The sequence below is a fragment of the Rhagoletis zephyria genome, unplaced genomic scaffold (genome assembly GCF_001687245.7).
Source record: "Rhagoletis zephyria isolate East Lansing unplaced genomic scaffold, Rhagoletis_zephyria_1.1 Rzeph_scaffold_12354, whole genome shotgun sequence".
Taxonomy (NCBI): Eukaryota; Metazoa; Arthropoda; class Insecta; order Diptera; family Tephritidae; genus Rhagoletis; species Rhagoletis zephyria.
Window position 1 is genome coordinate 1 of NW_016169428.1, and position 17440 is coordinate 17440.

Consider the following 17440-nt stretch of genomic DNA (forward strand, 5'->3'; position numbering starts at 1 on the left):
GTTTTACTGAGTTCATTTAGCAACCAACGGCTAGGTTTTACAAAACACATTATTACATGTTTAACCTCCGTGGCTACACTGGGAAAAGAGTCAGCTAAACATATTTATCGCATTACAATATTTGGTAGCTACATATAGCTGCGAGTAAAATAATGGCAGTAAATTTCAAAGTGTTGCTGCTGGTAACTTATGTTTATTTATTTATTGCAAATAGTTTTCATTTAAAATATGGGTCGATCTACATATATGTACATATATCAGACACGGCATAAATAGAAATTTCAAGCCTTACCAAAAATTCACAAAAATTAATTATACTTAAAAAAAAATGTTCATCAAAATTTCGATTTTTTATATTAGATTTCTTTGAAAGATTTTGGGTATGCAGTTTTGTAGCCCATTCAATTTTAGTACAATGAAACGTAAATTTCAAGCCGCTAAAAATTACCGTTGAATTATTAGATTTTTTTTTGTCGAGGGTGTGCGCATTTTCTTCCATACAACGCATGAACCAATTTTATTTATATGTGGAAGAAAATGCGGTGTAAAATATGAATTATACGCTTTCGGTTTCAATAAAAAATAGGTTTATATAATCTTCATAGAAATATTAAAAAATATTTAAGGTTGTGTCTGGTCGGAAATCTCCTTGTGACTGGTGTAAAGTAATTATGCATGAAATAAAAGTTTCCATAGACAAAAATTACAATTTCTTTTGATTTTTTAAATATTTTCCCACAGGTTAATGAAATGTAGTCATTTAAGAAGAGGTATCTACTGAAATAGAGATAATGAGGACATATTTAAATTTATCTCGTTTTCCTCTTATCAATGGAATGACCCTTGCTATTATTTTACTCGCATATACATACCTACTACATATAACCAATTAATGTAACTCTAACAAAATCATTTATTTAGAGAAGCATAATAGTAGCTAAACTCTTTTCTCAGTGTACCGTATGCCGCCATGGTTTCATTCGCTTCATTGACTTGCTTGCGTCGGTTTATGTTTAGCATCTAATTTTTATAAGCGACCAAAATAATATGTATATGTGTGTACACATGTTTTCTACATTCATACCAACGAGTATAACAGTAAGCTGGTTAAATTAACCTTAACACAAACTTACATACTTTTAGCTCGCTTTGCATGTCACGCAACATGCACATTTTTGATTATCATCACCAAATTTATCAACTCGTATATTTTACAAGTTTCTACCAAACTTAAATCTTCAGGTTTAACTTTGTGCGAATATCATATATCCACATACATACATATACATATCGGCACATTTTGGAATTTACAAATGTGTTCCATTGATTGTCTTTTTGCTAACCGCGTTTGTTAAGTATTCAAATTTGTCTAACAGTTTTTCCGCATATTTTAAAATAGGGGGATGGCCACGTCTGCTACGCTTAAGAAAACCTGTTCAATTTAACTCGGCTGATTTCAATAAAATGTCTTTGAACTTCACATTGGTGTCGTCAATTTGCATTATGCATAGAATTTGATAAATTTATTTTATCTTTGACCTGAAAGTACACATAACATTTTCATTATTAGTTGTATCTTATATCTTTTAGTTCATTGAGCCCTACCATGTAGCTCAAAGCTTAACAACTGTGCTAGTAAAGAACATGCTTATGAACTGTTGTATACAATAATGCATTGAGATATATGTATCCGTGATTTTCGAAGCTGTAAGGCCAAGTACATACTATGTATTGGTATATTATCTTTATTACAAGCTCTTATTAAGTTTCAGTTCAAGTGTGTAATCAAATCTTACATTCAAATTTGAACCAACTTTCCAATGAGCTAGAGACTTGAAGCTTCAAACTTTGCTCAGAACCCGAGCTAACGTGAAAAGGAAATTAATCCGCTAGATGGCGCAGGTCGAGATATCGGAAAACCTCGATATACGTGGAAAGTATACTACGTACTACATGAAAGGAGAATTTTTTCCGATAGGAGGCGCAAGAGTCGAGATATTTGGAAAATCCCTATTTATCGTCCACTTTTTTCATATTTAAAATGTATATCACTTTAATGGAAAGAAATAAGTCCACCACAAAAAATGCCTATTTTTCTTTTTTATTAACCACTAACAAAGACTTGTCTTTAAAAATTAGTTTAATTACTTGTTTTAATTTTAAACTAACAGATAATCGTACAATTGCAAAAAACCACAAGGAAGAGTAAAGTGTATGAATCTACTTTGAACAACACTGTGGAACACCTTTGGGGGTTTGTTAAAGGACTCAACCAAACTAGACCCAAACCCAATATTTGTGCAGTGGCTTATAGTTCCAGCCACTTTCAATAAAAAAAATTCAATCTATGTACTTATGTATATGTTTTTGTATGTACTAGCTTTCGCCCAGCGGTTGGAAAGCTGCAGCAGCAGTCCATAATCCTGGTGGGTGCGTCGTCGTTCATTGTGTATAATGTCGAATCGTCTATCTGCTCAGCCAAGTGTGTTTCCCTACGATATTTTGAGATCGACATCACCTGACCGGATAGCAATACCCTGATATTCTAGGATAGTATGTCTACTTCGATAAGACGATACTGCACGGTGTGGTGCGTGATGAACGCTACGCCTCGACGGTGCACATTGTATCCGTCGAAATTCAACAGAGTTTGGAACTAGGCAGCATAGAAGGGGCCCACGTTTTCACTCGTCCAATCACGCGTGCAGCGGAGTCCGGAGCATGCTCTAGAGATGACTCCACCCGTCACAGGCGTTGCACCGAGGTGAAGTTTGCATGCAATCGTTTCTGGCATACGCAGCAGGTATAAATTTATGATCCTGGGTTTGACCCTATGCCAGTCCTAAGCAGAGTGGGGTTGGATCGCCGAAACTATAGCCCTTAGTCGCGTAGAACCCGAGACATTCCGGTACGTAGAGCCGGCTGTCGTGAAAATGCCGAGTTTTCTCTCGACGGCCCTGGTAATACATGTGTATGTATATATGTACATATATTTTTTTTGCCCCCTCCACCAGAATCCGTTAAGAGACCCTTTTTTCGTTTTTGGTGTTGTACAGTTTTATTATTCTTGCCTTAAAAGCATAAAGCTACAATGACAAAATTATCTTTAAAAATTACACTAAAAACATTAAAAAAAGCATCAAGTATTGTGTAGAACAAATTATGATGCATTATGCATAGTTTTGCACTACAAAATACCTAACATGTAATAAGATAAAACATAAACTAAAATGATGTACATTACTGCCTTAGTGATGCTGAAATTCGCATTGCTAAATATATACAAGCGTAAGCGTGTTTCAGCAATGAAAAACGAAAAGTAAAAACCAAAACAAAAAAGCCATATGACACGAACTAACATTTCCGCGTTGTGCGAAAAAATGTTTCAAAAACTCAACAGCGCAATACAATGAAGCTCAGTGTGATTAAAAAGTCAAATCAACTCAACTTTTTTGAACTCCATTGGGCGCGCTAAGAGGCTGTAACCTAATGCATAGCACTTAAAAAAAAAAACAGAAAAAAAGAAACAAAAATAACATTCGCAAAAACTAATGCAAGAGAGTTGTTGCTACATTTGCTTTGATGCAACACGAGCGCAGAACGATATTACTCAGCCAACACTTAACAGTTTTACTGTACTTTACTGTGTACTAATACTTTCACGCGAATATATGTATGTACACTAGGGTGTCCGTTATTTCCCAGGTTGGTTTTTTATTTTTGCTGCCGCCCCTGTTTTTTTTTTAGTTTTTAACCCTAAAAAATGCAGTAAAAAAATGTATTTCAAATTAAACTGCTGAAATCATGTCACATTTCACATTTAAATCATAGAGGAATTATACCAGGTGAAGTAATTAGAGCGAGAAGAAAGGTTTTAACACTGCCATATTTGAAAATTTGCCTTTTAAATTTGACTATAAGGCAGCCGAATGTCAGAAAATAAAGGAAGGGAGCTGTTTAAATAAAATGTGATTTTTGGACTTTTTGTAGTAAATTTCTTTCACTGAAACAAATAAGTGTAAATTTTTATAGAAAATTTAACGCTCTACAAAATAAAGTCTCAAATAATTTTTCCATAAATTCACTCCTCCGAAAGGTTGTCATTAGAAACGGCCTCAAGCTTAATAAAATTGTTAATTATAATTGTCATAAGGCCATAAATAACAAGAAAAAAATAAATATTTATTTAGGCCAAAAACCAAGGCACATTGAATATTGAATATGTAGGTAGCAGCAGCATGGTTGCAATTCTGATTATTTTTTCTTCATTCCAAGTGGTCCATGAGTTTTAATTTTACTCTGCAATGTCAAACTTTTTGACATTTTAGAGTAAAAAATCAACAAAAACTAAAAATTCATGGGGGGTAGCAAAAACCCAACTTGGACAATAGCGGACACCCTAATGTACATTTATATGTGTGCATAAAGCGCACATCTAGCTACCTCAAATGAGTCGCTGGCTGCGCGTGCTGCTGCCACGATGGCTGCCGCCACTGGTTTCGCTCTCAGTCTTGCCATCCTTGTTGTTGTTGGAATAACTGCTGCATTAAACGTTGTTATATAAGCCGGCATTTCAGTTTCCACCGCTGTCACTGTTGTTGTTGGGATCGTTGCACTTGTTGTTAAACGAATTCTACGTTCTTCATAGGCCTGCGCGGCGGCCACGGGCTCTATTATCAATGACACATTGTCAGTATGATTTGTAACGGCACTTTTATTATTTGTTATTGTATTTTCTATTACATTTGCCAAACTTCCTACTTCGGTTGTTACTTCATTAATAATGGTATTTACCATCAGCTTAGCTTCGGTTGGTTTTGTTGTGCCTATAAACATCAATTGTTCAGCAATTTTCGTTAAATTGGTTTCATGCGCCGCCAACTTTCGCTCCACGCGGCGGCTGGAGTTCTGCATTGCTATGGCGAAAATAATTAGACCACTGGCCGCTGCAATGACAACGGCCACGGCAATAAAATCGACAATGCAACGACACTTCATATTGACAGCGGTGGTCAGGCCGGCAATTGAATCAATTGAAGCGCACTGACTGGCTGGATGAGTGATGCGGGTGCGATCGCGAGTTGATTTGCTAATTGCCGTTTAACCAGTTGTATGGCTGGCAGCGGGTTTTTTGTGTTGTTGTGTTTTTTTTGCTGCAGATCCGAATGGGTACTCGATAAGTCGGTTAGTTGGGCGAACACACACACAGCCGCAGTAGATTTGATCTGTGCGCACGTAGCGGTAAATAAATGGGGTGCTCCACCAGTGTAAGCTATGCTGCAACGTGTTGAATGTATGTACGCGTGTGTGTGTGTGTGTGTGCCAGTGGGCTAATGCGCTTTATGTAATACGCAGCTATGCTGCAACAATCAGAAAAATAGGCAGCACTTTATTTTCCAGGAACTATTTATTTATGTATGTATTGTTTGCACTCAGCATATAAATCTTTTATTGAAAATCACTGCACACTTTAATTGTATAAAAGGTTGTTTCCATCAATTTCCGCTTGAGCTTCAAACTGCCTTGCACTTTTTACACTGGAAAAATTCACCTTTTTTCACTCTCACTTTCGTTTTCGATGCGCGTTCACATTTTGGCCACAATCCAACTTCGATACTCGCCTGCAACTAACAACTCGCAGCTGATGTTGTATTGCTAATTGTGCCAAGGAGTATGGGTATTTGCGGAAAACTACGACCAATGCAACTCGTATGGCCTGACTGCAACACCTATGTATACTACCACCACTTCAAGTGCAGATGCAGTTTTCGTTTTTTATCCAACTGTGTTGGTTGCAAATGAAATGCAGTTTTTTTCTTTTTTTTCGATGAAACTTGTATCGTTGTTGCAGTTGGCGTTGCTTTGCTCTTTGAATGCCTTAATTTCATTATGTAAAACACGCAACTGTTTCAGTATCGACGCCTTGAGCGCCATTGTACGAGTAAATTGGTTGGTTTCTTTGTGACTTGTGCGACTATGGTGTTGTTGTAACTAGGCATGGTTATTGTTGGGAATTCCTGCTGCTGCTTCTGCTGCTACTTCTGCAATCTGTGAAACAAAGAGTTAGTCGGCGTGACACAGTGACTCGTAAAGTGATGCATAAAAACGGCATTGCAAAAAATTTTGCGGTTGCTATGGAAAATTGCACAAACATAATTTAAAAAACAGACGTGAAAACAGCGATAAGACGGCTTATGAATAACAAGGCTATTCAAAGCCTGTGCCCGAAGAGTTGGTGGGGCGCAAGTACCCGCTGTTAAGCAGAATTTGGTCCGAAGACTGGAAGCTGAGTGTACTTTGTCCAATCGACAGTAAGGGAGATCCCGCCATTTTCGCTGAGTGGTTAAATATGCGTACCATCACTTCGTTGGGCTTGGGTTCCATTCCTGGTCTGAGTAAAATCTAATTTAGAAAACGGTTTATTTCTTCTATAAAAACGAGTCTCATAAAATCCATTTGCTGTTCGAAGGGGTCGTAAAACTGTATTTCACTGCATTTGTGTAACAACATTAAGAGGCACACTGCAAATTTTGAGGAGAAGCTCGGCCAAACACTTAGATACTGTGTAAGCGCCAACATAAATATTATATTGCTTACAAGGTGCTGTCGACGATATGAAGCCCTTTACGAACCAACTGATTATACCTTATCAGTATGGCTTCAGACCTGGCACTGCAATCCTGGAGAAAACTCTAGATAAGCGAATCGCGGCACACACACAGTTTAAAAGAATTTCAGTTTATAACTAAAACTAAGTTTTTATGCTCTTTGTTTAATGGCATGTTTTTACAACAAAGTCTTTCAAAATGCCCATTTTAAGTATTTAACTAAAGTCTTTGTCGCTTTATAAATAGTTCCAGTGGGACTTTGTATTTTTTATTCCATTTTATTGGTGCCTAAAATAATGCTTAGTAAAGAATGCCCATCCAAAGAAACACTTCATAAACACTATTTGAACCTACTAAAAGCGTCAAGTCTCGGTGCTGATTGTTAGCTTTTTTTCTGATCTCATTTATGCTGCATCGATTTTGTTATGCTAAAATTTACTAGATTACATAGTCATGAACTAAATGTGCGTACATAACTTAATTTTTTGCAGTGATTTTATGACAAGGCTGCAGTTTAGCAAGCTTTTGCCACACACACATCAACTCAGCTGTGATAAGCGTGAAAACAAATGCTTATGTATGTATGTATGAGTATAACCGTATTGGAATATGTTAACTATGAAAAATATTTGACTGCTTCGCGCTTGGTTGATGTAACTAATTTTTTAGGATAGAATAGAATTTGGGTATAATGCACTAATCACAATCTCACCACTATTTTTCCATTTGTTTACGTACATATCAAGGTTGAGATAATTAAAGCAAGAAAACTGTGTCGTTACACTTCAATGCATAATTTTTACTATACATTAACAAACAAATCATGTCAGCAGAGTTAAATTTTGTGAAAATTCGCTCACAGAAAAGTATACATACATACATATGTGTATTTCGTTTTCCATGTTACATCCATATGTACATACATATATGATGCATTCGTATATATATTTTTTTGTCGTATTTGTAATTGCAATGCTGCGTTGTAATCAGTGTTGCCGTTTTAGCCATTTTCCGGCTAGATTTCGGGTTTAAGGGCTGTCTGCAGCTCTCAAGAAAAACGAAAAATTCATATGAAATGACGCAAAAGATATGGAAAAGAAATTTGCCTCCATAGAAATTTCTTAAATCAGTATGCCGCTCTCGCATATTTATTTCTTCAAGAAAATTTACAGCTACAGCAAAGTACTTTTTCAAGCAATATAAATAATGAAGAATGCCACTTCAATATTGCAAAGACTTCCGATCGAAAGACCCCCTAGGATTGTTCTATATCGAGAAAATATACCCCAATTTTTTTTTAACAAAATATATTTATAGGTCGCTCAAAGCGCTCAAATTTTCCATGTATTTTATATGGGGGAAAAACAACTTTCGTTGAAATGGTATGGAATTCTTAAAAATCAATATTTTTCGATCGAAAAACTCTGGTTCTCTTCAGGTGACTTCCAATAACAATACCCAATTGTTTATTTAACCATTTTTTAGCACTACAGATTTTTTATTTTTCCACCCATTGCATTTTCTTGGGGTTTTGGCGTACCTACAAAATATAGTTACTACACCCATATAAAATACATGAAAAACGTTTAGCGCTTTGAGCCACCTCTAATTTTTTTTTGATTTCAAAAAAAAAAAAGGGCATATTTTTTCGGTATAGAACAATCCTAGGAGGTGAGAGCAAAAAAAAATCCGACTTTACTTTTTCACATGCATTTTAGGACCACCCTAAATTAACCACCACTGGCTCATAGGGCTATTTCAGTAAATAAATATCTTTTCTGGATCAATATCTAGCAACGATTTTAACATTTTAATGTAAATATTTATGTATAAGTTCAATTACTATGCATCTTAGAGCATATCAGATTTATTTATATTTTTATCTGTATTTAATTTTTCAGTAACTTCGGCACAAACATCTTAATTAGGCTTTAAGGTTGTCTGTTTTACAGTGGCACTAAAGCAGCATCGACCGCAGCTAATTGGCAATTTGTATTATTTGGTAAATAAAAGCACAAAAAATATAGTGACTTGCAAAGTCGAGCTAGCATAGAACAGATATGAATGTTTTATTTACGAAGAATATTTTATTTATGAAGTTTTCACTATTTTTTTTTATTATTTAATTAACCGACTTCAAAAAAGGGGGAAGGTTATCATCGGGATATGTTTTTTTGTACGTTACCCGATAACTTTGAACCAACCACGCAAACCGTTTTCGATTATTCTTTTCTCGTCGGAAAATTGGGGGGCCACAAGGGTAATCCCAAAATAATTTGCTTTAGTTCCGATCATTTGATCGTGAATAAAGTGCCAAAAATCAACGGTATTTTGTAGATACTCGTACTTCAAACTTGCCTTTTATTATGCAACCTATGTTAATAGAATGATCTATAAAATGCGTAACGAAAAAAAATATATATATATAATAAACAGTGTAAAATTTTGATGGAAGTTTCTTGTTTTCTTTTTAACCTAGACTCATATATCCTTTTCTGTAGAATGAGCCACATTTTTATAAAAAAATAATTAAAATAAAATAATATTGCAATAAATAGTCAAAACTTGATATGTCAGTGTCGTATAGTTATGATAAGGATTATACTTTTACCGACTTTTTATTAAGTAAATGGCTCCTGTAACTTTGAAAACCAATTATTAAAATTCTTATTGGTGTTCTTTTTATTCCCAAACAATCAAGGTGAGCTTGAAAATCCTCTCTCTCATGGAAGTAGGAATATGGTGCAGACCTATTACCCATATGGACGCAATTTTTAGATTCCCGAAAAACAAAATCTCAAGAATTAGCTGATCTTTGCCCCATGCCCCAGTATTCATTTGTACAGTTTCAATGAATCAATTGTTTGGACTCGCCAAATTCGAAACGGTTTTAGGGGTGTGTTCTTTTCTTTTTGGTCATCGAGTGAACTCTTAAGCGGACTTACCAAAACCCTTCCTCGAGTTGCCTAATATTTAAAACAGTCGAAAATAGACTCTAAAAAGTGCATGTAAAACTACTACTGAAAAGTGATTATTTTTCAACTAGAAGCTGCGGAAATATACGCAAAACATGTTCAAGATTTGATTTTGAAAATGAGTTGTTTAAAATATACACGTAAATATACACATGAAATTTCTAACATTACAAACATTTTCAAAGTAAAAATATATTTTTTTACAAATAATAAATATTAAGATTACTAAATTTTAAGCACTTTGGGTGTAAATTTTCTCTACGTGGCAAATTTGGTATGTAAAAGTAAACAGACAGTGTTTAATTTTGCACACACTAGCAGAAGAAACTGGTTACCTCTTTTTATATACGTAAATTTAAACAAAAAATTTTGAGAGGAAATTTTAAACAGTTTATGTGTAAACTGTGGAATTGTGAACAATAAATGTTTAGAACTCAAAAAACAAATTTCAAATTTGTTCTCCGCCACACATGATAATTAAAAGTAAACAAGCAGTGTTTAATTTAATTAACACGGTGTGTTAATTTGCATTCATTAAGAGAGGAAGCTGGTTACCTAAGTTAATATACGCAAATTTAAACAAAAATTTTTTAGAGTGTATAATAATATAATGGGAGGGATAACAAATTTTAGCAATACACAATTCCAGAGGCTTCAAACTCTACAAAAAGGATCACTCTTGCTCTTATAGTCTGGTAAGGATCCCAGCTATTGCTGCGAGATTGTACAATTCATTCTCCAGTAATCAGTGAAATGCATTTCTAAAGTAGCAAAGCAAAAGGTATTTGGTGGTTTTATTTAAAATCTAATTTCAATATACATACATATGTCTCCGATTCTAGAAAAAGCGGATATAAAAAAAAATGGCATTATCATTGTGGTTGTTCACACTTCGTTGATTATCTGGTTAAGCGGTTATATCTTTTATTCAGTTTACACCAATAAAATGCACCAGAGAAAAATTATTATTAACCAGATAGCCTGATAACCAGGCAAGCGTGAACAACCACATTATTTAATTATTTGGCATTAAATTATTTATCACTAACTAATGTAAGCTATTGTCAAAAAACTTCTAAAGCAATATAAATATTTAACGTACACAACGTTCGACAAAAATAAATTTTCCACTTACTCTATTTGTTCTTTATCTGTACCCCTACATTTAAAATAGATAAGTTAAATGCTAATTTCGAACCTATTCAGTCAATTGAATTGTTTACCATCGCACTTAAGAGGTTAATTGGCGGTAAACAAGTCACAAGCAAACATACATACATTCGTACGTGCGCACAAATTTTTAATAAATGCATAAGTTTTTAGATTTTTATTCTATGTTTGACCTAAACTACTAAAGAAGCATTTGAAATTCAATTAATGTAGTGTCATGTCGTCTGTTTGATGAATGGCGAGCTCACAACGGTTTTCAATGGACAAAAATGTCAATGCAAAGCAGAAGTTCATGATCTGTAGTGTTTGTCTTGGTAATGTGTATTTAAAGTATTTGAATAACACAAACAAGCCTCTTAGGCGACTGTATTAAATAAATAATTTCTGGTGCTAGTTTAGTTCGAAGGTTTTGAAATTCTGTTGAAATCGGAGAAGAAATGTAGTTTTCAGACCCAAAGGTCTATATTTTGGTTTTGGATAATAAGTATTGATATAGAGATCAACTGAATAAATTGGATATGGTGAATTCATCTTTATATTTCAAAAATGGCGTTTGGAAAAGCTAATGCAGAGTTTCCACACATTGATGTGATGAAAATGTATGCCGCTAAAAAATTCCATGTGGAAACAGTCACAACGGCTACTTTTATGTACGAGTATTTTTTATACCCGAGCGCACTTGTGCACAACGGTATTATAACTTTGTTCACATAACGGTTGTTTGTTACAGCCAAAACGAATCGAGATAGATATTGGCAAATGTATACATAAATGCTCCGAATGAAAAGAGAAATCGATTAAGCCGTGTCTGTCCGGGTACACGATAACTCGAGAAAAAGTTGAGATACGTCAACAAAGTTTGGTACGGAGGTTGCCCTATGTCCAAGGTGGGTTGGGATTGAAAATGGGAAAAATCGGACAATAACGGTATTTTCGAAATATGCATAAACTACGATATTTCCACAAATACTGGATAAAAATTGCTGAAAGTTGGTTTAAGAAGTAGAATTTTGCCATAAAATACGACAGTTATGACCACCACTTATGATGACCTGTTATATCTGTGTAGTCGCTTCACCAATCCCCATTAAACTCGGTGCGAACATTGCTTAGAGCCTCACTAAGAAATCCGGTGAAAATTTTTAAAATCAGAAAAGAATCACGCCTACTTCCCAATTAGTACTATTTAAGTTAATTTACTCAAAATCGATATATGCAATGACCTCTTAGTAGAAAATTATACTCATGGAAATTTATGGAAACTGGGCGTGGCGCCGCCCACGTACACTTACATATGTGTATCTTGGTACCCGGTTTATTAATTGCCACCATACTCGGCACGTTTATCACCAAGGTTTGCCGCTACCATTCTAACCTAACGTAACCACACCTCCACTCAAACCAACAATTTCTTGCGTTTACTTTACGGCTTTGAAAATGTCGCATTCGAATCATTGATTCCAATGCCACCGAAGTAAAAAGAATACTCGGATTATACCTGATGATTTTTTCTTACTCTTTCATTCCTATTTGCTGTGAGGAACAACCGCTATATTCAGCTTATTTTTATGCGGTAAGATAGATAAATAAAAAAAAAAATAAACGGTATTATAAATTTAAAAAATTTATAAGTGGTCGCAAGTTGAACTACATACATAAATGTGATAATTAACTAACAAATCGAATTCTTCAATCAGTTGCTAATAGCATAAATAGCATTAATTATAACGTACAGTTGGTCTGTGGTTCAATAAACGACAATGAATCTAACAATACATATTATTAACATCGATATTTTGCTTAAGCATACCTATGCTAACCAATATAGCACATTACTTACATAATACATATAAATGCATAAGTATCTTGTGCGAGTTAATTAATTAGCATTGCAGATAGCGAGTGTAATAGTGCGAAAAAATACTAAAATAAAACACATTTAATAAATGATACGTTTATTGAGATCGAACAGCATTCAAACTCATCCAAAATACATACATATATATGTATGTACATATCACGTATAAATATGTAGATGTATCCAGCACTCGATATATAAATCAAAATATCTGGAAGCATTCGTGCAATCATTCAATCATTTAGACATCGGCCTGCATTGTGCAAGTTTTTCACCTTTTATTTATTTATTTTTGTTTTTATTTTGATGTCCGCTGCATTGACTTTTACTGCTTGTGGGTAGTTGATTTAAGTTTGTGTGACTTTTCTTATGCATTCGCACGCCGACAACAACCGATTCATAAAACATATTCATAATCACTAGGTTGAGTAGTCCTAAAACATTTGTCTCGTTAACACCTCAACTGTCAAAATGTTATTGTGGTTTACATTGTTGCTTTGCCATTTCTTACTTTGTAACAATTTTGTTACAACAATTACATATGTTAAAACAAATAGTTTTACCGTACGTTTGTAATGTTGTAATTAAGATATCTTCCGTTTATTTAACATATGTATTTTGGTTTGTACAGCAGTGAAATTTTTTCTAAGCAACATCTTATAGTTAGACATACTTATGTAGTAAAACAAGTATATTACATATCGAAATTTTCTGGAATTTTTCCAAATACTAACAGTCTGTAACTTACAATTTAATAAATTATTTTGAAAATTTTTTTAATTTTAAATTTGACAGATATCATTTATTAGCGAGTCAAAAATTTTGCGCATTTTTTATGTTGCGAAATATTTCAAGAAAAATAAAAGTAAAAGAAACCACTAAAGGCCATTTTTCTTAATTTTTCTTCAGCGGACTCTCCGCTGATTAAAATTACTTGAGATATTATCGGGGACATATACAATACTCACTATCATACCGTTATCTTAACACATAAAGCCCTTACTAACTTTTTATCGAAATTCAGCTGTGTAAAAAAGTCGTTAGATTACTCAGGAGATTACCCCCGGAGGTGCTTAACCAAGCTGCAATTCAAATTGCCGAAACTATTGTTACGGAGCTAGTAGTTCCTCGACGAACCGGACGTCAACAAAATCTGGACAACTACACTGGCAATGCTGAAGAATATTATCACAGCTTGATTAAAGATTTATGGAAGTTTTCTGTACTAACTGCTCTCCAATATACAAAACGTAATTACAACGAAATTAATGAAGAAGAGTTGAACAAAACCGTTGATGTCTTGCGCGAAGTATTGCCGAACGATGTTCCTGAATTCTTTGAAGAGTTAAAATGTGGATGAGCTACCAACGATTGTTATCCACTTGTCTCGTATCAAATTTGTTTTTGGTTTCAGGTTTTATTCAGAAGTTCCTTCAACGGACAGACCAAAAACGTTTATTGAAGGTTAGGACATTTGCGATAGGCAATTTCATGATTTCTTCGAATTGTTTTTCAACCCTGCCAGCTGTAGTTGCATCGAGCGAATGATCATTTTTAACTTTAAGAAGATTGACAACCTTTCTACGCAACACGACTGGCGAAGAGCGATTGAAAGGATTGTATTGTAATCTTATTCAAATACACTTAAATAATAAATAAGTACTCAGGAAAAATTTATATAAGAGTTTTAGTTGTAAGCAAAATAACAGGATATGTTCGAATTAATATTACATACACTGCATCCTTTGCTTTTTGTAAGTAAAAGTATTTGTAAATATATATTCACTAAAAAAAAACTTTGCTTATAAAAAACGAATCAATTAAGATATATGTATGTATGTTTGTACATAAATAAACTCACCTTAAGCGTATTCGAAAACTTCCCAGCTCTAGCGATAGCCGTACCAAATGTCGATGGTGCAATCGCAATTGACGAGGACTCACGCACAAATAAATTACACATTGCAAACAAAAGCAACGGTAATAAGGTCAGTAGACGTGTGCGCACCATTTTTATTATTATTATTTATTTTTTTATGTTTATTGTGAACAGAAAATTTCAATTTCACTGTTGAACTTTTGTATGTAGATATTTTGTAAATATTTGTATTTTTTTAAGTATCACTTAACTTTATCGATTACATTTGTATTTGTTTTATTGGTGATTGTTTTTATTGTATTTTAATACTCGTAGTGTATAATGGCAATGAATCTGAAAGGCTAGTCTATATGTAAATAAAAAAAAAGTTATAAAATTCAATCAAATATTGAAGTAGATTTAAGGAAATGCTGTAGATTGACATCTGTTGTGCTATGTAGATATTTATTTATGCACTTTTGTACATAAGGGGTGTCAATATAAGTGCATACTTAAAGGTTTGCGCGTTTATCTTCCGCGCCCATTTTTTTCTTTTTGATAGTTTAGCTTTCATTCCGATACAATTTTGAAATCTTACATTACTGGATTATTCCAATCGATTGATTCTTCAAGCACACTTGTTTTGTTTTTATTTATGTAAATTGTCGTTTCAGTTGTTTAAAGTTGATCATTTATGTAGTTTCGAGTTCAATTTAGTAAAACCGATTTATTTTTATGATTTTAATAAAACTAAAAATTACATAGTGACACCCGTCGGCGCCTTTAAATTGTAATAAATTGTTTTCTTTGTCCGCAAAAATTTTCATTAAAAACCGCCTCAAGCTCAACAAAATTGTTGAATCTATTAGTTTTGACCAGAAAAGCAAGTATTTAGAGCATAGTGCAATGCCAAGATGGAACGGGTGCAGCTGACGGCTTCTCTGGAATTAATTTTAAATCTTCACCGGTTGTATGTAGTGCTGTCAGGGTAAATGCGATCAAGCCTTGGAAAGACCTCCGCCGATCAATGTACAAAATTAGATTTTAGCACTCTTGCACTCTGTTTATGCAACAATCTATCGATTATAATCCCAGAGGGGAACGTATGCGAAGGTGCTGCAGACCTAGGCTCGGGGTCGACGGCTGTCTATAGAGCTTTTAGCGTATTACTATAAATTCTGACAGCCCAGCTGCTGGGCTAAGAGACATTCCGGAAAATGGATGGCGGACAAGTTTGCGGGAAAATTCGTGTAGAGCGATTTAAAGCTCTCACTCATCTTGACCGCTTGGGATAGGCAACCAACAGTTTTTGTCGCAGTTTCTGTGACGAGGAAGAAGAAGAGAGCATCGAACACTATCTCTGTCACTGTCCCACGCCAGCCAGGACAAGCAAACAATTTTTCGACATGCAATTTTTACGTTCTTTAGCCGACCTGAAACCAGCGAACATTCTCGACTTTTTGTGCTATATGAAGAGCACTCAGTGGATCAATTTCTAGGGGAGGAAAGAAATAAATGCCTTCCCTGATCTTACCGCTCATTGTGTGGTTAAGTAAACTGGAGAAAAAAGCCCCCTTTCCACTCACATCCGCACAAGTTGAGTGAGTGAGGGACAAAAATTTGAAAGAAGCAGCCATAAACGTCCCGGGGCCTGTTTTCGGCTTGGTGTTAGCGTCTATGGGAACCTTTTGTCGTGAACACTACAGCTAATTTGACTGCTAAGCGGCTTTAAGGGCCTTGGGCTCGCTCTCTTTCGATTGCGTATCATTATTACCAAGCTCGCAGGGATCTTAACGATGAACAGATGACTCGCATGTCAGCTCAGCTGGAGCTGGTCGAAAACCAAGACAGGTAGAACCGTAAGATCTTATTGAGCTCACAATTGTGCAACTCACAATTATGGTTGATGTCTTAATAGATCAAACTTTGACTTGAACTTGGGGGTGATGATATATGAAAATCTGTGCAAACATAATAATAATCAGGTTAGAACATGCAACTAAATATTAGACGTATACATCTGTTCTTACACTTCGTAACTCATTATTATAAACCTCGGCTTAAAAATGAAAAATACGATTTTTGCTATTGGTCATCGATAGATGTCCGCTATGCAAAACGCTTTTGGTGATATTCAACGAAAGGCCTTCAGTACAAACAATTTAAGTAACTTGCGCTTAATTGTCAGCAGCACCCAGTCAGTTTAAACATCAGCGTAATTACTGCCAAAATCAGAATTTAAATACAGCAAAGCTTCTTTTTGAATAACACTTCTGAATTTTATTACCGCATTTTGAGATTTCATTTCGACAATGTTTGATGAAGAAAAATACGTATGTATGCATGTATGTATTTGCCCTACAATAAATGTAAAAATAAAGAAGTTTCATTTAGATTTTGCAATTACTTGGTTGCGACATCATAAAATTGTATGAGCGACCTTCTTTATAACTAAATAACAAAGGAAGTCATTTTCTTGCGCCCAAGTTAACGTGTAATAGTACTATGTAGTTATTGAAGATGTTCTGCTTGGTATTTTAACAAGGTTTTCCCGTCAAATTATAAATGTGACTTTCGCAACACAAAGGGTATTGTTTTTTTTTAAGTTTTTCTTGCTTTAATATCAATAAAACAGGTTTAGGATGTCAGTAAGAGGAAGGTCTTCCAGCAAGCGAACATAATGGGTGTAACTATATTTTCCTGTAATACAAAATGTGTAACTTTAATTATGTAGGTTTTTGTCCAAAACAAAACAAAAATAAAACACTTAAGATTTACTACATTAAAATTAATGAATTCTTCAAGAATAAAAAGGGTATACTATAACCTTTGTTAGTTATAGTGGTTTGTAAGGCGCAATTAATTGAGTCAGTTACATACATACGTACGCATGGGTGAGACTTGGCAATTGGCATTGAGTGTACTCGAAATATGTACATATTTAGTATGTAGTAACTATGCAGGTGCATAA

General features: G+C 34.5%; 1 protein-coding gene across 1 annotated transcript; it reads right to left on the reverse strand.

Moving 5' to 3' along the window:
* Positions 1-3012: 3012 nt before the first annotated feature.
* On the reverse strand, positions 3013-5623 carry LOC108377585 (uncharacterized). Its single transcript, XM_017633857.1, has 2 exons — positions 4444-5623; positions 3013-3086 (listed from the first exon to the last, which is right to left on the reverse strand). Exons 1-2 carry the CDS (start codon positions 4996-4998, stop codon positions 3021-3023), a joined length of 621 nt encoding a protein of 206 aa, XP_017489346.1. The 5' UTR covers positions 4999-5623; the 3' UTR covers positions 3013-3020.
* Between the last annotated feature and the right edge of the window lie 11817 nt (positions 5624-17440).

Excerpts from the sequence above, each read along its gene's own strand:
- LOC108377585 (XM_017633857.1), bottom strand. The coding sequence starts at position 4,998 with ATGAAGTGTCGTTGCATTGTCGATTTTATTGCCGTGGCCGTTGTCATT. Across the intron at positions 3,087-4,443 it reads CAGCCAGCGACTCATTTGAG|CTTTATGCTTTTAAGGCAAG; the intron begins GTAGCTAGATGT and ends TTGTCATTGTAG.